Genomic DNA, 22732 nt, shown 5'->3' on the forward strand with positions numbered 1-22732 from the left:
TTTAAACCTAGTGGCACATCCAGTTCGATGGGGATGGGCACCCTGCTGGAGGCCACAGGCTGAAGCAGGCTGTAAATCCTCAACTTCTCACTCCACGTGCCCATGAACCGACAGCATTGCTCAAACCATTTAGACTGCTTTACCTCCCCTTCCTGCCCCTTCTTTATTTCTCTTCCCTTCTCTTCCCTTCCCCCACCTCTCTCCCTGTCTCCGTCTTTCTCTTTCTTCCTCTTTCTCACCCCCAACTTGTTATTGCAATACACATAAACTATATGCACAAATGAGAAAACTCCACTGTGCTATAATTTGTCACGCTGTCGAACTCAGGGTCAAATAGAGAAGCTTCCTCCGATACTCTGGGCACATTTGACAAAACTCTGAACCTGGACCTGGCTCTTGGTTTTCTTTGCAAAGGAACAGTCAAGTTGACCTATGTGGTAAAGCCTCTAGAAGAAGCATCTCTTCCTAAAACAAAATCCATTAATATTGATGTTAATAAGAATTCCTTGATGATGCTGTCTCTAGCTGGAATGTTTAAGGAAGTGTTTTGTGAGTCCTAAAATAAAGAGGGCCAGATATTCTGCAGGTAAGGATTGGACACAGTGACATGGAATGGATTTTGGCATCAGACGTACTCCCAGTTCCACTGTCAAATATTGATTCTGGGGGCAAGTTAGAGGAGCTAAGATTCTGTTTTCTTATTCATATAAAATGATGAAAGTCCTGCTTTGCAGGATGCGGATGAGGATTTGATGACATAGTGGTGCTAGTATGGAAAACATTCAGCATATAGTAAATGCCTTACTCTCTTGGTCCTCTCCCTGCTTTTACTTCCACGTCTCACCCCTCCAACCTTACCACCCTGCTTTCCAGCTTTTCTGGGCATTTTTCAGTTCCCCAAATGTTCCCTGCTTTTTCTTACCACTAGGCTTTTCCAAATAACTACTTCTTCAAAACCCTTTCCCCATTCTTTCCTTGTCTAACTTCCAGTCATTATTCAAGGTTTGGCTTAAATGTCACCTCCTCCAGGGAGTATTCCCAGACCCCCTACCCTCTATTAGACTCTACTGTAATGCACCGTCTTTACTGCACAGTGTCGTCAGTGCTCAAAAGCGTAGGTTCTGAGGACTGACTGGCTGGATTCCAAGAGAGTATCCTGTCAACAAACACTTACTGAGTGACAGCTATGTTTTAGGTACAGGATACAGCCATGGGTGACAGTAGCCACGGCCTTCAAGGAACACAGGGACAAGTCCCGGGAACTGACAGGATGTGCAAGGCGGTATACAGCCAGAGTCTGCTGGCGGGTGACATGAATGAGGGACTGCCTGAAAGATAGGGGACTTTCATGGCAGAATCCCAAAGAGAAGATGCTGCCACTGCATCTTGAAGGATGCCAGGGAGGTGTGTGTGTGTGTGTGTGTGTGTGTGTGTGTGTGTGTGTGTTGGGAGAGGTGAGGGGGCAGGGAGACATTGTAGGAAATGGGAACCAATTATGCAATGACCTGGAGATGTAAGAGGCTTGGTTCATGTATCATTCAGGTCTCAGCAGGAAACAGATAAAGTCTCCTAGGGGTAAGTGAAGTGAGCTCAAGCAAAGGTTTGGGACAGGATTGAGGGAACGAGAAGGCTTGACGAGGCACAGAGGAAGCTGTTTCCACCCCCAGGGGCCTGATGGAGCAAGGAGCGGGATGGTATTACCAGAACCTGGCAAGAGCTGTCATGTTATAGAGGAACAACAGCCATGGCCCAGACTGCTGCAGGATGAGGGATTGCCCCAATCTCTCGCTTTTCCCATCTTCCTGTCTCCTTCTTTAACTAGCCATGGCAGAACCCAAATGGAAGTTGAAGACATTGAGACCCGATGCAGTTCCAGAGACATCAGGCTTTCGGAGCACTGAGCGGGGCACAGAAGGGCAGCTCTTTAGGGGCAAGAAGAGAGTAACCAGCAAAGTTGATCCAGATAACCCCAAAGTATCCTATGTGACTAGAAGCCAGGGAGCACGTACGGGGGAAATAGTTAGAAGAGCAAGACAGAGAGAGAGAACCAAGTCCCAAAGGCTCTTCCTTAGTCTCTGCCCACTGCCTTATTCTGGAGACAGCCTGTGTGAAGACCTCAGTAGTGGCTGCCGCGTTGGGGCGTTTACTGTGTATCGGGTGAATGCTAAGTGCTTTATATGTAGCAGTTATATCTCCTTTAATCCTTGTAACCACCCATGAAGGATCATCACCTATTGACCGCTAAGTTATAATAACTTCGATAGTGACTTTTGTGTGTTGTTTTATTTTATTCTTGCAATAACCCTAGGTCATAGGGATTTCTTCCTTTTGCATGTGAAGAAATAGTTCACTAGAATATAAGCTTCAGGAGGAGGAGACTTGTCCTGTATCCCTGGAGCCAGGTATAGTGCCTGGCACATGTATAATAGGCCATCAATAATCCTTTCTATTAAAAACCAAAATAGACTGAGAGGCTTTCATAGGTAGAGTGCTGGGGTTAAATTCAGACTCCCAAATTCTCAAATCCTAAACCACAGAACCTTCCTAGAATACTTAAGGGGGAACAACCGCGGACACACACTTTCCTTCTTCCCTTGGGTGTCCAGGAGACTCTGCTTTAGGCGGTCCAGTGGTTAGGACTCTGCGCTTCCACTGCAGGGGGCACGGGTTCTGCTGGGGGCGTAGCTTCAATCCCTGGTCGGGGAACTAAGATCCCACAAGCCGCACGGCACAGCCTAAAAAAAAAAGTCCTGAGAATCTGCTTTAGCTGAGACCTCCCCTAAGGGAAGGCAGCAAGCTGAAGAGCTCACATGCCTACCGTCTCTCCATCCGCAAGCTCGCTCATTCATTCAACAGATAGATCCCGAAGGCCTGCAGTATTACTGGTCTGTCCGTTTGATGAGGGCAGGACCTGTGTTTGTTTGGTCCACCTCCACATAGGCTAGCATGCTGCCTGACCTGTTGGAGGCACTCAGTAAATAACTGTTGACGCCAAGGATGAATGAGGAACAGGATAAGTGTAGGTGCTGTGCAAGGCCCTGGGGAGGTAGAGCTGACAGTGGATGAGATCTGTCACCAACATATAAGGGCAATGATAGATGACCATATGAGATACAGTCCAAGAGAGAAGGAAGAAAAAGGGGGGTTGCTTCTACATGGGGAGGGGACCAAGCTGAGTCTTGAGCTCCATGAGTCGAGTAGATGATTGCCAGACAGATGGCGAGGAAGCTTTGGAAAGAGCACACTAAGAAAACTCCTCCTGGTTTTCCTGGGACCATCCAGGCTTTAAAAACAAAGTTCTCTGTTCCAGGCAAACCAGGACAGTTGGTTATCCTAGTACCACTTACTAGCTCTGTGGCCTTGGGTAATTTCTTAGGCTCTCTGAGTCTCATTTTTCTTTTCTATGAAATGGAGCCAATAAGACCAAGAAGGGTTGCTATTGGATTGCCATAGAATAGCATATGTAAAGGCCAAAGCCAGGTACACAACTGGAGTGTGTAAACAGAAGCTCTCCTCACATCACCTTGCAAAGAGGCAGGCGATTCTAAGTGGTAGAGTTACCTCAGCCTGGAAAACAGCCTTGGAGCAATTATTGGCTACTTGGTTTGTCCTGCTCTCTGAATAAAGTGGAATAGACATTATAAATGTGTTAATATCTTAAGCCACTTTGCGTTAGCATAGTTTATCCTTAAATTTTGAGCTACCACCTGTTATACTTCTCATATTTTTTTAAAATTCAACTTCATCATCTTACCTCATCTATTTTTAAAGGGTTTAATCATTTATTTTTCCTCACCTCCAGTCCTTCCTATTTTTAGTCTTTAACATTTTTACTTTCTTCTTAATGTCAGAGTTTTTTTTCAATCCATTTAAAAAAAATCTTACGCTCCTGTTCTCTTATTCTTTTCATTCTATTTTTCAAAATTCTCTCTTCTTGTTTTCTTCTGAAAAGACTGCCTTTTCCCCTCATTACTTTGTCATTTCTCAAGATATTATTCACTGAACCCAGGGTTTTTTATGTAGGTTCTCCATCATTGAGTTTTACTTGTTATCATATGCCCTCTGAGTTCAGCATGCCTGCATCATTTTTGTTTCCTTAGATATGCACTTAAGTTTACTACTTTAATGCTCTGTTACTTTTGTAAACTTCATTACGTACTATCTATAATTTCTTTTTCTGATTCAGCATGTACTATTTATAAAGGGCAAGCAGGAAGCAAGGTCACAGGCTGACAGCTGTGGGAAGAGCCCACGACCCCGGCAGAGGACGCTGGCGGTACCTTGGTTCCTCCAGTTGCCCCTACTGAGCCTATGGATCCTCCTCATCGCCCCTACCCCAGTCTTACCTGAGTCCCTGAAGAGTGAGTTTAACCTGGGTGATAAATCTTCCTCGTGTTGTATTACTAGACATCTTTCTCAAACACCACCCTCACCAGGTTGCGTACTGCTCAGACCCTCCGGAATCACTCTTAGGACATAAAAGACAACAAAAGCAGTAATAACAGTCATAACCATGACCACAGTCAATACATATTGAGCAATGATTGTCTTACAGGCCTTTTGCTAATTACTTTTGTCAATTACCCAACAGCATTTTTAGGAAGGTATTCCTATTTGACAGGTGAGGAAATTTGAGGGCCAGAAAAATTAACTAACTGGGCCGAGTTCACATAGCATATAACTGGCATTATTGGGTTTAATGGCTCCCTGCCAGCGTCCTCTGCCAGGATCACCCTACTACCTTCTCTATGGAGTAAACGATGAACATAACCATCCTTCGTAAATTTGCATAAAATACAAAAGGCGTTAATACTTCATGGTCCTCTGAGTTATTTCTCAACCTGGAGGAAGAAACTCTGTAATGCATCATTTATTCCAAAATAAAAAAAAATATACTACACCAAAATATATATGTATTGGAAAAAAAGACGGCCTCATATTTAAATATATATCCAACATTTATTGGTTACCTGTTATCTGCTAGGCACATTCATATATATATTGTATATATACATTATATAAATCTAGAGATCTAGATATGTAGAGAGATATACATACATGTAGTTCTATGAGGCAAAGCTTTATTCCCATTGTTCCGATGGGAAAGTTGAGGTTCAAAAAGGCAAAAAGTGACTTGCTTAAGGTTGTATGCCTAGTAAGTGGAGGAGCCGAGGAATGCAGACCCAGGTCTTGGTTACCGAAGCTCCGGCACCAAGTAGGCGTGAAGGGCCTTGGTTGGTGTCTGCCCCACTCACTTCGTCAGGACCCCCAGTGCCCGAACGCCTCCTGGGGGTTGTGGAGAGTATCACAACCTCCCTATATAATTTTTCTAATTCTCCCCTGGGTTCGTGCTCCCCTCCTTCTGCAGTCCCTCCCTCTGCTCCATGTGCAGCCCTAAGGCCTAAGTTCAAACGCAGAGAGGCCTACACATGGGCACATTTCTGCAATTGTAAGAATGCCTTATGAAAACACACGGCAGCTTGCCAAGAGCACGGGCTTTGGTGTTAAAGAGCCTGGTGTCAGTCAGCCCAGGCTGTTTAGCTTTGGGCAAGTTACTCTCAGGGTCTTGGTTTTACTATTTATAGACAGAGGTGCACAGCCCTCCCAAAGCTCCTTTCCCTTTACCAGGCTCAAGAACGGAGCCATCCAGTGGCCACATCCTGTAGTCTGTCATGCATGTGCTGAATCCACATTTACTGCTTGAGTGAACTTTCATTGTACTAGTACATCAGGGTACGTCGGGGTACATCGGGGATGAGGTTGGAGAGCACAGTAGTTCTCAGTTCAGGCTCTGGCTCCCATGACCAGGGTTCAAACCCAGCTCTACCACTCGCTCCATTAGTTATCTTGAGCAAATGGTCAAACTTTGAGCTTCAGCCCCCTCCTCTAGACAATGCCCATCTTAGTAGTACCTACTTCATTGGGTTATTGTTAGGACTAAATGCATTAGCACATGCCAGGCCCTTAGAATGAGTCCTGGCGTATATTAAGTGCTCAATAAATGCTAGCTGTCTCCTAGAGGATGACACCAGACCCTCTCCAGCTGGATTCATTCACCTAGAGATACGAGTGCTTTACCCACATCTTTCATATATTTCATATACCCATTACATGCTGGCAAAATATTCAACCTTCCTAATGCATTGTCCTGTGTTTATTTACTCAATATACCCTCGTCTCCTGACTGGGTTCCATTTCCTCTGCATCAAAGGTCTCCTTCAGGTCTTGGCCAGCTTCCGCTTGGATCCTGCAAAGTCACACTTCCTGTGTTCAAATCCTTGCCCTCCCACAGTGAGGGCTGTTTAACCATAGACAAGTTACTTAACCTCTCTGAACCTCAGCTTCCTCGTATGGATATGATAATTTTTCCTGCCTCATTGAGATTCTATGAGAACACCCATGGAAATCACTTAGTAAGATGGCCTGCACTTAACGTGAGCTTTAAAAAGTAAGTTATGATTGCTACTGTTTAGTCTCCCAATTTCAGTTTGAGCATCCTCCAAAATTTATGTTGGGTCCTAAAGACAAATCAGGGTACAAATCCTTAAGAAAATAGTTTTCAACATTTTATATAAATTAAGCTTGATGGTATTACCTTTCAAATTCCTGGTTTCCATTAAAATACTGGAAAATACCCAAATGCAAAGTGATCGTATGGATTGCAACAGATCTTTTCTTTATTTTCTTACTAAATTTTAAAAATAAAACTATCTTCAGGGACAGGTCCAATAGTCACTTTCCCAGAGCTAGTCTTTCCATACACACAATAGCACTTGAGTGGATGCTTCCAGAGACCCAGAAATCAATGGAAGGAGAGTCTTTTCCTGCTCTTAATAAAGCAGGGCTCTTCTAGCCTTCAACAGCTTCGACTGTAGACTGTGGAGATGTTCCCTGTACAAAGCCAGCTGCAGAGTAAATGTGCACATCCCTGTGGCATATACTTTGAGTGCAGAGGGGAGGGGAGGTCCCCAGGGAGCCAGTCCTCTCTCCCACCTCCAGTCTGGCCGGTTGGCAATGAACAGCAGAGGCTCTTGCTGCGATGACAGAAATGCAAATCCTGTGTCAAATAGGGGAGCTGACTGTGCGAGCCTTTCCCGCCCCAAATAGGGGAGCTGACTGTGCGAGCCTTTCCTGCTCTGAACTCCCTGGCTTTGGCCACAGTGTGGGCACTGTGGCCACTGTCCCGGGAAAGAAAGGGGCAGCCTGGCCCACGTAGAGAACCTTCCATCTCCAGGGCTTGGAGGAAGAGATGGGGGAAGGTGAGGAGGGACTCACCCTGCCCTGGATGACTTTGTGGAGGTCTTCCCACTCAGAGGGACAACTTCCCTCTTCCCAGTCATCACAAAACTACACCAAAGAGGTGGGTCACTGGAATTCACTCATGTGACTGTCAGGTTAATTAGATTTGACAAGTGTTTGTTGAGTATTACAATGCCAGGCCCTGTGCTAAGAGACGAGATACAATGGATGTGGTGTCTGCCCTGCGCCAGCTCAGAATTTAGTAATGTTAGCGAACACAAGTTCCTGTGGCCAGGGCACAGAGAGGCTGAACAATACCGAAACGTCCGAGTTGGGAGCAGAGAAAGGTTTACTGCAGGGCCATGCAAGGAGATGGGTGGCTTCCGCCCCAGAAAAACCCCAAACTCCCTGAAGGGTTTCAGCAAAGCATTTTTGAGGTAGGGAGGGGCAATGTGGGGTGTTGCAGACTTCATGGTGCAGGAATCCTTTGTCCACTTAGGTCAGGTCACAATGTTACTGTAAAACTCCAACCAAACAAACGTTATTTTCTGTTCTGCAACTTTTTATCTCTATATGAATGGAAAAGCGTTACACTCTTAAAGGTCAGAGCCTTGAGAATGGGCTGTCCTGTACATTTCAGGCTATAGGCAACATTCTTACCTCCAAGCAAAAGCAACAGAATACAAAGGTTAAAGTAAAAGAAACAGACCTAATATGGGGTCGGCTTTGTTCTTCCCTATTACAGTACAGGCCGATGCACACATATAAAGGAGGTCAAAAGGTGGTGTTATCTGTGATCTTCAGACCATTTTCATGAACGCGTGATTCCCTATGGCAGCCCATGGACCCACTGCAGTAGATGACTCTGGCAGCTTTCTAGAAATAAAGATTCCCAGGCGGCCTCATCCCTGGATATTTTTATTCAGAAGGTCTGAATAGGGCCCGGGGAAATCTGCATCCTTTTAACTCTCCCAGATGATTGGCCTGTGGAGTCAGAATGATTAATTTTCTGGAGGTCACACTCAACTCCTCTCTTTTATCATCTACACAAAATTTATCAGTGAATCTTGTCTTTACCTTTGAAATATATTCAGGGTCTGACCAGATCTCACCAGCTGCACAGTTGCCACCCAGGTCCAAGCCCACAATCTCTTCCCAGCGGTATTTTCCTGAAAACCTTCTAGCTTTTCTCCCTGACTCCATCCTGGCACCCCCTAGAGTCTGTTCTCCTCATAGCAGCCAATGCATGACTGGCTGGGGACCTCCCGGTACCCAGGATTCTCCCATGCCTTAAAAGCCAATATTCTTATCATGTGCAAGACCATACACAGTCTGACTGCTTGTTACCTTTCAGGGCTCATCTCCTAAAGGTGCGTGCAGCCTCCTGTATCCCTTTCTGCTCCAGCCATGGCGGACTTTGAGTGGGCTTCTTGCTTCTCCTGCCTCAGAGCCTTTGCACTTTCTGTTCTCTCTGCCAGAACTGCTCTTCCCAAATATCCCATGACTCACTCCCTCACTTTCTTCAGGTCTTGCTCAAGTATCTTCTTATCAGAGAGTCCTTCTCTGAACTCCCTATAAAGGAGCAGCCCCATCCCTACTGTATCACTTTCTATCCTCCTTATGCTGCTATATTTGTCTTCTTAGTATTTATCACACACACCGCCACCATGTGTTAAATAGTCCTTCATTTATTTGTTTATTGCCTGTCTCCCACCACTGGAATGAGAGCTGAACTTTATCTCCTTTGCACGTTGCCAGTTCATAAAACCATACCTGACACATAGAACTTGCTCCATACATCATTTTGAACGGATAAATTATTTAGTAGTGAAGGGTTAGGAAGACTTGTTAATGGCAGTTTACAGATATGTAAGGGTAGAAAAATAAAGCATTGATCGACAAATGTTTCTTAAGCGTCTCACGTTCAGAATCTTAGCTCTGGGGCAGAGGTGGCTTACAGGTGGGGCTTACAGGGGTCTAGAGAGAGTTGTAGGTTGGAGGGATTACATAATAGAATCAATCTGAGGCAGTCATAACAATGTCCCCCCACCCCTTTCATGGAACCACTGATCTGCAGCTGCTATAATGGAATAGCATCTCCTTCATAAAATTTACTTTAAAAAAGCAATAATCACAATTTAGGTATTTTTAGATATTTATTTGATACTAAAATGCAGCAGTAAAGATATTTGTGAAGTCAATTACTGACTAAGGATCAAGTTCCTACATGTGTGGCTGTTTTTGGACTCTCTTCTCCTCCAACGTCTCCACTTTGCCTCCCCTCAGCTTTTGTTCCCCTGGTTCCTGAGTCTTGAACTCTGCTCTGCTTCTGAGACTCTCAGTCACCTCCTTTGGAATTTGCAGATGCCAGGCTCACCTGTTTGGGTGTAATTCTTCTCGATCTTGACTCCTTATGTTTTGTTTTTTTGTTGATTTGTTTTGTTTTCTGCCTTGTTAGATCTTCACAAGTAAGTTTGTCTGAGTAACCTATTCCTCCTATTTCAATACACACACGCACGCACACGCACACGCACACTTATGCATGGACATATACATGCAAATATATGTATATATTTATTTCCTTTTATTTTAAGCATTAAGATCACACGGAAATTACAGATTAGTGTTTTAATACAGTTTTAAATATTACAGCTTACTTAACGTATCATAAAGGTTTGCTCACGTCATTAAATATTTTTAATGCAATTTTATATTCCCTTGTATACGCCTCAATTATTCAGCCATTTCCCCTGCTGTTAAAAATATGCAGTTTCTATTTATTTTTTAAAACTTTCATTAATAAAGCTTCAATGAACATCCCTTAACAGAAATTTCTGATCCTGTATTTGATTGTTTCCTTTAGATAGATAACTAGAAGTTGGGTCACTGGGTCAAAAGAAATGAGTAAATTTTGCAACATGTTGCCAGTTTGTTTTCCAGAAATACCTAGGAAAGTCCCTCCACATCAGCAATGTATCAGATTGATTTAAGTGTTTTAAAAAAAACTACTGGGACTTCCCTCGTGGTCCAGTGGTTAAGAATCCGCCTTCCAATGCAGGGAACGTGCGTTCGATCCCTGTCCGGGGACTAAGATCCCACATGCAACGGAGCAACTAAGCCTGCGCACCACAACTACTGAGCCTGCGTGCTCTAAAGTCCATGCACCACAACTAGAGAGCCCAACTAGATAGCAGCCTGCGCACTGCAACTACTGAGCCTGTGCGCTCTAGAGCCCCTGCGCTACAACCAGAGAATCCCGTGCGCCACAACAAAGAGTCCACGCACTGCAACGAAGACCCAGCGCAGCCAAAAATAAAAATAAATAAATAAATACCTTAAAAGAAAAAAAACCGCTACTTACCTTTAATTTGAGCCTCGGCTCAAGCTTTTCTGCTTAAATTAGAGCAATATTCCCTTTTATTTTCTTTTCCCTTTTTGGTAGTCTCATTTCCCACATTTAAGTCTTTATTCCATTGGCATTTATTTCGACATATACTATGAGGGGACTCTAAGCCATTTTTTCCAATAAATGACAAATCAGCCTGTTACTGACAATTATTTTTTCCACTGAATCGTTGAGCTGTCTGGATCATATACAAACTCGTTATGTTTTCTATTTTATTCCACTAATTCTTCAGTTGAGGTTTTCACTATTGCCACAGAGTTTTAATTATTGTCCCATGATGGTATACATTACCTTCTGGCTGTGCAAGGACCCTCTGTAATCGCTTTTGTAAGAATTTCTTTAGTATTCTAATTCATGTATTCTTTCAGATACACTTTTAAGTCATCTTCCAAGTTCCAAAGGAAAATTTCACTTGGGATTTTGATTGTTAATCATGTTAAAGCCATAAAGCAATTTGGGTAGTATTTACATAGTTAATAGCTAGCATCCCTTTACTAGAAATGCTTCCCTCCTTTATCTTTTATAAAGTCGTATGCTTTAGCTCCCACATATTTATTAGTGTTGTCAAGGATATTTTTGGTGTTTTACATTATTATTGCTATTTTAAGATCATTAGTCCATCATATCTTGTAAATAATGATGGAAGCATAGGAAAGCTATTAACCCATTCCTTTACTCATTCAGCAAATATCCAGCACTTATTAGGTGCTGAACAGTTAACAGGCACTGTGCTGAGCACTTAGCCACTGTGCTAGGTACTAGGTGTCAATCAAGGGCTAAAATAAATGTCATCCCTGCATTATTAGAAGTAATAATCCAATGTGACAGATTGGCACCAGACAACCAAGTGTGCAAATAAATATATAATTACAAGTTGTGATAAGTGCACAGAGTGCCGGGATAAAGAATGGCAGGGAAATCCTACTTTGATATAGTGACCAGGGAGTACCTCTCTGAGGAAACTAATAAAGCCAAGAACAGAAGGATAAGAGGAATCAGCAAGGCAAGAAGTGTGAGGAAGAATGTCCCAGGCAGAAGGAACAGCTTTTGCAATGGACCAGAGAGAGGAAATACTTAGAGGAGGAATAGAAAGTAAACCCGATTGGTTGCAACAAAACAAGTAAGAGGAGAAATGGTATGAAATGAGTTTGAAGATCAAGCAGGCTTTATTGTCATGATGAGAAGTTTGCATTTTTCTCTTTTCTAACAGTACCTTTATCAATCTATTTATTTAAAAATCTATGTATTGGAATAGGTACCACACTTACATGTAAAACTATAAACGGTAGAGATGATAAATTTAGGCTTCAGTTTCTGTCCCCAGAATTATCCAGTACCTTAAGGAAAGAGTCTATGCATAGAAAAAGGATAGGAAATATTAGTCCTTTATTTTTTTCCCCCACTTAATAGTATATATTGGAATGTTCTGTGTTAGTATACAGAAAATTCCCATGTTTTTATCTGCATACATATTCAGTCGTATGGCTTTATAATTTAACCAGTCCTCTATTCATGGCCGTCGAGATTCTTTCCAACTGTGTGCTTTTACAAAGAATGCTGGGATAGCCTTTGACCTTTGCACCTGGAGCTACACCAAAATGGAGTTACTGAGCTGATGAGTATGAATTGATGAGTGTCAATTTTGATATATATTGCCAAACTCATGGATTCACCAAATAGGTATAAGAGTGACTATTTCCCCTGCAGCCTAGCCAGAGTAATGTGTTATCAAATTGTTTATCTTTGACAATTTGACGGGTAAAAAGTGGAGTCATGTGCTAGCTCATATATTCACAAACAATGTATTACTTTAGTTTACTTGTTTTTGAACTTATTGTCATTAGGATCACACTTTTTTCAATATTGTTTTCTCTTCTTATCTATTTTGATTCATACAATAATAGATTTATTGTCACCGCTGAGTAGTATTTAATTATTTTAATACATCCTAAAATATCCATTCTACTATTGGTGGACATTCAGATTATGTCCAGTTTCAAGCCCTTGTAGAAAATGCTGTTCTTAACATTCTTGGGCATGTCTCCTGGGCCATATTTGCAAAGATGGCTCTGGGTATGGAGGGGAAAGGGGCAGTTTAGCAATGTACAAATTAAACATTGTGCAGAGTCTAAGTAGCAGTGCCAATTCACATTGCCAGCAGCATCCTTGCTGATTTGATAACACCCTACTATTTTTTTTTTCTTTCTGGAGCCAACCAGGTAGATGTGGAATGGGTATGGATTTTAACTTAGAGTTCCTAGATTTTTACACTTATTTTCATATTGATAGTCTCTTGTCTTGGAAATACCTGCTTATTTTTTGCCCTGTATTCTATCGGATTGTTTTTATTTTTTATAGATTTATATAAGTTCTTCATATGAGCTGAAAATTAATTTTTGCTAGTTATAAATGTTGCAAATATCTCTTCTTATAGTTTTTTCCATTTTATTTATGTTGTCTTTCAATGAATAGAAATGCTTAATTTTATCAAATGTATTCATCTATTTTTATGGTTTGTATTCTTTGCATTTTATTTTAAAAATCCATTACAGTAGTAAAAGTATTCTCCTAGATTGTCTTCTAAGATTTCATATTTGTTCCTTTCATATTTAAGACTTTAATCCACCTGCAGTGTATTTCTCTGTATTGGATTAGGCAGGGATTTACTTTTACTTTGTTTCCCAAGTGAATAACAAACTGTTCTAACACCCTTTGTTCACAAGTCCCTCTTTTCTCCTTATAACTACAAAGCACGATTATCAAATTTGTGTATTTATGTTTCTGGGCTCTCTATTCACATCCACTGGTCAATTTGTGTATCCCCGTATAAATACCATGAGGTCTTAATCACTGCAATGTTATAACAAGTCTGTTACCTGGTACTGCAAGTCTCCCATTTTGTTCTCCTTTAAGAATATCTTAGTATTCTTTTTTTTCTAAACATTTGTATTGGAGTATAATTGCTTTACATTGTTGTGTTAGTTTCTGCTGTATAATGAAGTGAATCAGTTATACGTATACATATATCCCCATAAGAATATCTTATGTATTCTTGACTCTTTGATCTTCTATACAAATTTTAGAATCATCTTGAATTCCACTGGGGGTAAAAATACCTACCAAGTTTTGAAATCTTTACTATAGCAATTCTTTCATCTTACAGCATAACACGGTGTACAACCCTCCATCTGGGTCTTATTTGATTATTTTAAATTCAATTTCATTATTTTCTCTGTCAAATTAATTTTCTATCTGTTTATCATGGTTGCATTAGAAATGCAATTAGCGTTTTAATTTGACTTTATATCCAACATCTTTGTTAAATTCTTATTAATCCTAGTAATTTTTCTGTAGAGACTTTCAGATATTCCACATAGATAATTATCTGCAAAAATGAAAGTGTATTTCTTCCTTTCCAAGTTTTATCACCTTTATTTTGTTTCTGTTTTTGTCTTACTGAGATCGCTGGAATTTGAGAATGATGTTGAATACATTTGGAGATAACTATCATCCTGGCCTTTAAGCAAATGTTTTTAACCTTTTATCATTGAGTAAGTTGTTCATTTTAGGTGTTTTTGTCTTTGTTTCTGTAGATATTCTACATAGTGATTAAGAAAGTTTACTCCTAATCGCCACATTTTTTTAAATGAAAGAATATTGAATTTCATCAATGCTGTTTCATCTCAGTGGGATGATTATATGGTTTTTTTTAAAGCTGTAAATGTGGTGAATTGCATTAGTTGACTGGATAATGTTAAACTATCCTCAGATTCCTGGGATAAATTTAATGTAGTCAAACTGAATTATTTTTTCTATGTATTGATGGATTTGATTTAGTAATATTATGTGTAGGAATTTTCTTTCATGTTCATGAGTGAGATTTATCTGTTAATTACCTTTGTGCACCAACTTTATTGGTTATGGTAGCAGGATGCTGCTAGCCTTATAACCTGAGTTGGAGAATATTCCCTATTTTCCTACTCTCTGGACGAGATTATGAAATATTTAAGTTATTTCTTCAACATGTGTTTGTAGAATGCTTTGATGAAGCCATCTGGGCCTGTTGCTTTCCTTGTGGAAAGATAATTATGACTGCATTTATTTAATTTTTCTCTTGTCTTCTTGAGTCAGTTTTGATAAAGATATATTTTAAGAAATATGTAATTCCATTTATGATTTTCATTAGCATTGAACTTCATAATATATTTTTATTATCTATTAATTTCTGCCATATATTTAAATTCTAATTTTCTATTCTTAATATTGCTTGTTTGAACCTTTTCCCTTTTTTTCTTTATTAAGCTTGTAAGAAGTGCTACTGTTTTATTAGTCCTTTCAGAAAAAAGACTTTTGACTTTATTGAACCTCTGTATTTTATATTTGGTTTTTATTTCATTAATTTCGGCTCCTTTCTTATTTTTTTCCTTTTACATACTTTGGATTTATCTGTTTTTTGGGTTTTGCTAAACCTTTAAGTTGAATGGCTAGCACATTCATTTTCAGCCTTTCTTTTTCTTTCTTTAAAAATTTTTATTAGAGTATAGTTGATTTACAATGTTTTGTTGGTTTCAGGTGTACAGCAAACTGAATCAGTTATATATATACTTTTCTTTTTCTAATGAAGCATTTATTATTATATATTCCTTGGTGAGGACTACTAAGTTTTTTTCAGTAGTATTTTCATTATTCTTTAGCTATACATATTTTCCATTATGATATATTTTTAGATCCATGAGTTATTTAGAAGTATTTTAAATTTCTAAACACATGGTATTCTTTTAGTTATCTTTTAAATTGCTTTGTAACTTGATCTTATTGTAGTCATTGACTGTGGTTACATGATACTAGTTCTTTGAAATTGGCTGAGGCTAAGCTAACTTCAGGTCCTATCATAAAATCTTATTTTACAAATATTCAATATGTGCCTAAAAAAGAATTTGTACTATTAAACTTGCATACCATGTTCCATTTCAAGGTTGTTAATTGTATGAGCTTTTCAAGTTGTTTCTATCTTTGTTGATTTTTTAAAAATCTTTATTAACTGCTGAAAATTGTGTTAAAATAGACCATTATAATTGTAGATTTATAAATAATTCCGTAGATTTATATCTTACTTCGTATTGGGCGTTTTGAGGCCATATTGTTAAATGTGTCCAAGTTCATACTTCTGATATCTTCCTGAGGAATTAAACCTTTTATACTTACATAGTGACCCTATTTATCTCTAATGATTTTCCTTAAATTCTCTTTAATATGTATTTACACAGCAAAACCAGCTTTATTTTGTCTTGATTTGCAAACTTTTTATATCATTATGTTTTAGCAATGCATTTCTTTTATCTAACTGAAAATCATTGTCATAACTGGAGAGTATGTCCCTTATATATAACATTTTACTCTGACTGCTCTTCATATTGTCTTTGGTTTGTTGATATAGCTTCAAGCTTATTGACTCTTTTCTCTGTCATCTAAATTCTGCTGTTAATATCATTCAGTAAAATTTTAATTTCAGGTATTGTGTTTTTCAGTTCTAGAATTTCCATTTTGCGTGTGTGGTTTCTATTTCTCTGCTGATATTTCCTATCTTTGCACTAATTACTAGCATATTTACCCTTATATCATTGAGCAAAGTTGTAAGAGCTACTATGATTTTTGTTTGCTACTTCCAACACCCAAGTCAGATCAGAACAGGTCTATGTTGATTATCTTTTCCCTTGAGAAGGGGTCACATTTTTCTGTATATGCCCATGCCTCGTAATTTCATGTTATGTTCAGGACATTGTGGATGTTATGTGGTTAAGACTCTCTATTCTCTTACATTCTTCTGGAAACTGTGATTTTTGTTTTGCTGTGCTGTGTTTTAGAAAGTGGTTAACTTGGTTGGCATCAAATGACAATCTTTGTCTTTTGAAATGCAGTTCAAATCTCAGCTCAATTCTTTTATCATCAACTCAATCATTTGCTGTCTGCCCTGTGCATATGTGGTTCAGGGAAGAGTTTATATAGGAATTTAAGGTTCCCCCTCATTGGTTCTCTTCTTTGGGGGCTTTTCCTCTCACTTTTCAGCAGCCATAGTTGTTCTGAACTCTGTTCTTTGCTTCTTCAGGCCACCAGGGTTTTCTGTTGGAGTTTTTCTCCCCTACACTATACTGAGTGTTACCTGCCCGCAAGCTAACGCCATAAAAAGCAAGAAATCCACACTGTGCTGTTTCTTTCTTCCAAGTGTTGACTCCCTTCCAGAATCTGCCTGCTTTTCTTCACTAGAGAGAAGTTTGGAAGGGGGCAAATGTGAAAGTACAACGTTTAATTTAAGAGTCCAGCCAGGAGATTTTGGAGCCTAGGAGATGGGTAATGGCAATGGAGATGGAAAGCAGTAGACAAATATGACAGCTTCTCTTGAGTTAAGAACATCAGGACCTACATGCTACTCAAGAAGAACTAGGTACCAAAGTCAAAATACAGTAGTACCATTCAGCTAACACCTTTCCTGTTTTTTATTCATCTCTTTCTCTTCTTCTCACCTGGTTCCCCAACCCCTTAAGAAGAGGAAGAGAGAAGAAGCTGCCCTATGTTACTTGAGGTTTCCAATCCGAGTTCAAATTCAGACGTGGAGAGAGAGAAGCTTTAAATTGGATAGAGTGGTTGAGGGAGGTCTGAGGAGATGAGTTGACCCCAAGACCTGAATGAAGGTTCTACTAACCTGCTACTTAACATTTGGATTACTACCTTAAGATTTAGATTGGAAATTTTTATTTATTTACTTTTTCTCTTTGCCTGCAAACAGCTCTTGTTTTAACCACCTGACCAGGCTATGTCTGTATTTCCGTTTTAGGTTGTGGCCCAGGCAGTGTTATTCATGTGTATGAACACGGCTGGAATCTTTATCAGTTACCTGTCAGACCGGGCCCAGCGCCAAGCCTTCCTGGAGACACGGAGGTGTGTGGAAGCCAGGCTGCGCCTAGAGACGGAAAACCAAAGACAGGTACCAACTGGAAGGGCCATATGCCCTGGTTGTCACCTAGCCAGTCTCTGAATTACGTGGAGCTTTTTTCTCCCCAGACACATCCTGACTTGCAAGTGTTCTTTCAGAGTTTCTGTCATGGGATTCCAGAGTCTAAAATATTGGGTTGGCCAAAAAGTTTGTTCGGGTTTTTCCATACGCTCTTATGGAAATAGTTATGTTAGACTCATGGGTCAAAGTGAGTTAGCTTTATTCGCCACACTCAATTCATTGTTCCCCACAAGAAATAAAATGATTCTAGACATAAAGTGATTTTCTGACACTTTTCACTGACATCTGTGTTTGTGGACAAGGCCATGGTTTCTGAAAACCATTAGCATTCTCATCTTTGACTCTCCTTTTTTCAAACTATAAATTGCTGTTTCAAATAAATTTTTTACTACAGAGTAATTCAAATTATAGGAAGCTCAGAGGAAAATCTTTTACATGTGTAGTTCCTAATACTTCATCCTGATTTTCAGAAGACATCATTGAACACAATAAATTTTATGGAACATGATACCAATCCCAGGATAGGGGATGCAGAAAAGAAAGCAAGTTGGTTCAAGGTGGAGACCATGAGTTTTAGTTGGAGGAGGTTAAGATAAAGGAGTTTCTTGGACATCCTGACTGGGTGGATGTTATAAGGTTTTACAAAATAGCTTTGGCCACAAATGATATGTTTCCCCAAAATAAAATTAGCTTTCAAAAAATAAAGATTTGCTCCTATTAAAATTATTCATATATTTACAATTAATGCATATCTTTGCCTCTGAAAGTAATGTTCAAATAGGAATAACAGGAATGTGTTAAAATTGGTTATAGAATGAGCATATTTTATGTTCAACCTGTTTATATGCTCATGGGAATCCTATGCTCAATAGATTTATTAGTTCTACCGTACCAGGCTCTTTTTTAAAGTTATGTCTATGGACATATGCTTGTTATTTTAAGCTTTATGCCGTAATAGTTTGAGACATTATAAAGAAATTAGCTTCAAAAAATGCAACATTTTTTTTCATTTTAACCTGATCGAATCATCAGTAAAACGTGGATCTTTAAAATGAGCAAAGCCAGGTCTGTGTGATAATGAAGGAGGTGGACAGGTAGGGTGCAACCTGACAAAACTCAACTCCCACTGCCATATGTTATTGCCAGGGGCACAGAGGAAACTACTGAATTTCCAGAACCTACATGGGTTTCATAGGATTCAGAATTAGGACGTTTCTAAATTGAAGCCTAAAACGATTATGGAACCTCCTAATAGATTTATTGTAGCTGCCCTGAACATCACTATAAAATAATTTAGAAAAATAACTTTAAGAAAGAAATCACCTTGTACAATAAACATCTCCCAGTATCTTCCAGGTTATATATACATATACATTGTGTGCTTCTGCAAAACAGAGCAGTTGCCACTGGCACATCACTCTTTCCATGGGATCTATGCCAATTCAGACAGTGCTGCTGTATTAATAATTCATCAACTGTTCTTGATGCTCTGTCACAACCAGAACTGCAATTGTGGATAAGCTGTCTGCGAAGCTCAGTCTTTTATTTAATGTATATGAAATATTGGAGATGCTGAAAATGATTGCCTTATCATACCCATAAGGCTTTTCTTCTTTTCCCATTCTCCAAGTTCAGTGTCTCAGAGTCACTATGATGTAATCTAACACAGTGAAGGGAGCGTCCTCCATCCTCTCTAATCTTTATTTTTTTTTAAGTTGATGGAAGGAAGAAGAAAGTAATACACAGAGGTGAGAACAAGTGACAACTCGAATGTGGTGAAAAGTTCGCTAGAATTCGTTCCGCAGCCATATTACCTCCTTGTTGGACACCTAAACCACTGAACTGTCAGTCCTAGGTTCCTCGTCCATACTTGGGACAATATCTTTTATTTCAGCATTGTGTTTGCCTCAAATAAGGTGACATATATAAAGCAATACAAAGCTATCAGTCAGCCTCATTGTTTTTATAGATGAAATACAAGAAGAGGCTCTTTTGGTGGAAGGTTCTTTGCTCTGAGGATTAAGTAGAATATGCTGTTGGTTTGTTATAGCCCTGTGTGTACAATTCTGATAAAGTATTTGTGGTCTATTGGCCACCCTCTTTCCCTCCCGGGCTAGTATGTAAGCTAGCTGGCTCTGTATCATTCAGTGCTAAAATTACTTTCCATTGATATTGATCTCTGATTCAGGTTTCCATTATCCCTGAGAACTTCCTCAGTGGTAGATGGGCAGAGAAGGCACAGGCTTTCAAATGAGACTGCCCAGGATTTGAAATCTTTCCTTAGTTGCTTACTATCCTAGTGAACGTGAGCAAGCTCTGAGTCTTAGCTATTCCACCTGTAGCGTGGGGATAATAATACCCTTCCTGAAGAGGCTCCTTAATGGTTAAACATATTGTGTGCAGAGCCCTTGCAGTTCAGTGGAGTTTTTACTAGCGTGATGGTGTACGATGATTTATATGAATCAACCAGCATAACTCAATCCCAAGGGGACTCGTTTGAGCACATGTTACGGATTGACTCGTCTCAGGTGAAACCCTGCTTGAAAGTTATTCACACAGAAGGAAATCAGGACGGTGGCTCTCCTCGGGTGTGCGGTGATCAGAACTCAGCATTAGGCTCTCGGTATTTTAAATGTCAGTCACACATCCAACCCCATTTACGTTTTCAGAGCTAATTATAATACTGCAACTGTTAGAAATTCTATATCATGTGAAGGAAAACATTGCAAGTGCCTAAGTGACAGCAGATCCTTTTTCCTTAGGAAATTATCGCAAGGGTGACTAAACTGCATTTTGTTTTTGCACTTGCATACAGAACCAAGAGGTCTTATTCTACAGAAATGTTCAAGTTTTGTAGGATTTTTTTTCAAGAACTGGCTTTCTCTTGTGGTAGAATACAAAGGAAATATTTAAGTGACTTAATAGGTTCATCAATGAATTGATTCATTTATTGAGGATCTATTATGTGCCATGAGCTTTGCTGGACCCTGGGACTATAATGGTGACTAGCAATCAATTCCTGGTCTTACACAGTTTATGGACAGAGATGGACAACTATACAGACACCTATATGGTGTTTGGGTTCCACCTAAACGGAAGGTTGATAGAAGGTTAGCTAAAAGAAATGATGCCTGAGTTGACTTGTGAATAGGATTTAAAACTCAGTAGAGAAGCAGTAAAGAGTATGGCATGAAGATCCCAAACAACACATATAAACATCTTGAAGGAAGAGAGAACACTGTCAGGGCACTTACAAGCACTCCCATGATCATTCATTTATTTATTCATCCACCCATTCATGGTGGAATTACAGAGACAAGTAACACTCAGTCTCTCCTCTGGATTGGATGAATAGAATTTTAATTATTGGAAGAGAAGGAAGAAAGAATTAGCAAAGGTACTGATGACAAGATATATATGATCTGATGAAGGCTGGCAACATTGGGAAGCAGGTTTCCTCTGATACCTCGCAGCAAAGTTGTGTACTTTCTTGAGTACACTGCACTTTTCCACTCAGGGAAGATATCTACTTACTGAGTGTTAACCTGTGCAGTAGGCATTGTTCAATGTGCTCTGTATGTCAAAATGAACAAAATCTATTACAGATCTCTCTTACAGCATGCCACACTGGATCTGAATCACTGCATGCCTGTTTGTTAGGATAAACTGTCCCTTAAGAGTGACCTATGGTAGCAGTTTCTGAAAACCAGTGAGGAATAAATGGTTCTGAAATGACTGAGATTGTCAATATTTAATAATAATGTTTAATAATGGTTACTAATCATTTTTTCAAAGAAAAATTGCCAAGCAATAGCTAAAGGATAAGTGGCACATGAACCATGCTTCCTTTTGCTTAGTGGGTCCCACACCATGATGAGATACTTGAAGTCCTGAGAATCAGGCTTTTTCCTTGGATAACCTGAAGTTGCAGGCATTGTTCTGAAGGTCGAGAGCAAGCAGACAGGAGGAACCAGCAAATGCTAAAACTCCTTGCTCAAGGTCTCTTCTAAACTAGGTTTTTAACAAAGTTCCTTGAAGGTGACTCTCAACATTACCATAACCCTGTTCCCTCCCATAACACCTGGCACAATACCAGGAAGAAACTACTGAATGGGCCCAAATGTTGACATTTTTAATTTAGATGATCGGCTTCAAGAAGTTGAGCACATGTTGGCTCTTTTTTTCTGGGAGGCAAGGACTTGGTCTTTTTCTTTTTTTTTTTAACAATTTTGTCATCAGTTGCAACTAGCACAGAGCATACTAAGCATCCCTTACCTGTCTGGTCTCTTGGTCTCCATCCCCAAAGCCTGGTCTGGTTCAGAACCAGTATACCGTAGGTGTCAAAAGCAAAACCTTCAATGTCTGGAAGATCTGGCTTCCAGTCCTACTTCCTGTGCTTCCTGGCTGTAGGGACTTAGGCAAACTACTCTCCTCTAAAGACCTTGATTTTGTGGGCGTAAGATGATCATAATGGTCCTACCTTCCTCCACGGTTGTGGTGAGATTAAGGATGAACAGTTCTCAGCCCAAGGCGGAGGATGTGCTCAAGGCATATTAGAGAGGATGCTGTGATGACAATGACATTGATGTCACTCCTCTCTGCGGGAAAACCCTTCAATGGTAACATTCCCTCCAAGATAAAATTCAGCCCCCCATGCATGACCCAACAGGTCCTCCAGGATCCACCCTTTTTACTCTCTCCTCACATCCCTTTCCGCCTCCTTGCCACACACATGAAACCAAATGACCATCAGCTCCCTGAACTGCTATTTCCCTGCTCTGTGTCATGTGGTTCTTGCAGCCTAGAAAGCCATGTCCCTCTCATTACTTTCAGAGTAATGTCTCTTGCCTGGATATACCGTTCCAGCACCCCTTCCTCAGTGAGGCTTGCTTGTTGAGTTGAAATGTTTTCCTTATACTTCCAACATGCCTTAAAGTTAACTGTATCATAGAACCTGTCATACTTTATAATGTTTACTAGTCTGCATTTCTCTTTGTCCATGGCCAATAAGGACTACTTAAAGGCAGCTCTTCTACATGATTCATCTGATTCTCTGGTATTTATCCAGCACGATG

At 39.9% G+C, this 22732-nt stretch overlaps 1 protein-coding gene across 3 annotated transcripts in view; it reads left to right on the forward strand.

Annotated features, from left to right (window-relative positions):
* Window positions 1-22732, forward strand: part of ADCY8 (adenylate cyclase 8) — a gene marked incomplete at both ends in the record, with an annotated part of 217211 nt that overhangs the window by 29700 nt on the left and 164779 nt on the right. For all 3 annotated transcript variants that reach the window (XM_082674757.1, XM_082674758.1, XM_082674759.1), the window contains one exon: window positions 17478-17627. In XM_082674757.1, coding sequence (XP_082530883.1) covers window positions 17478-17627 — 150 coding nt within the window. The remainder of the gene's footprint in view (window positions 1-17477; window positions 17628-22732) is intronic.

Source organism: Grampus griseus (genome assembly GCF_964374135.1).
Source record: "Grampus griseus genome assembly, chromosome: 17".
Classification (NCBI taxonomy): domain Eukaryota; kingdom Metazoa; phylum Chordata; class Mammalia; order Artiodactyla; family Delphinidae; genus Grampus; species Grampus griseus.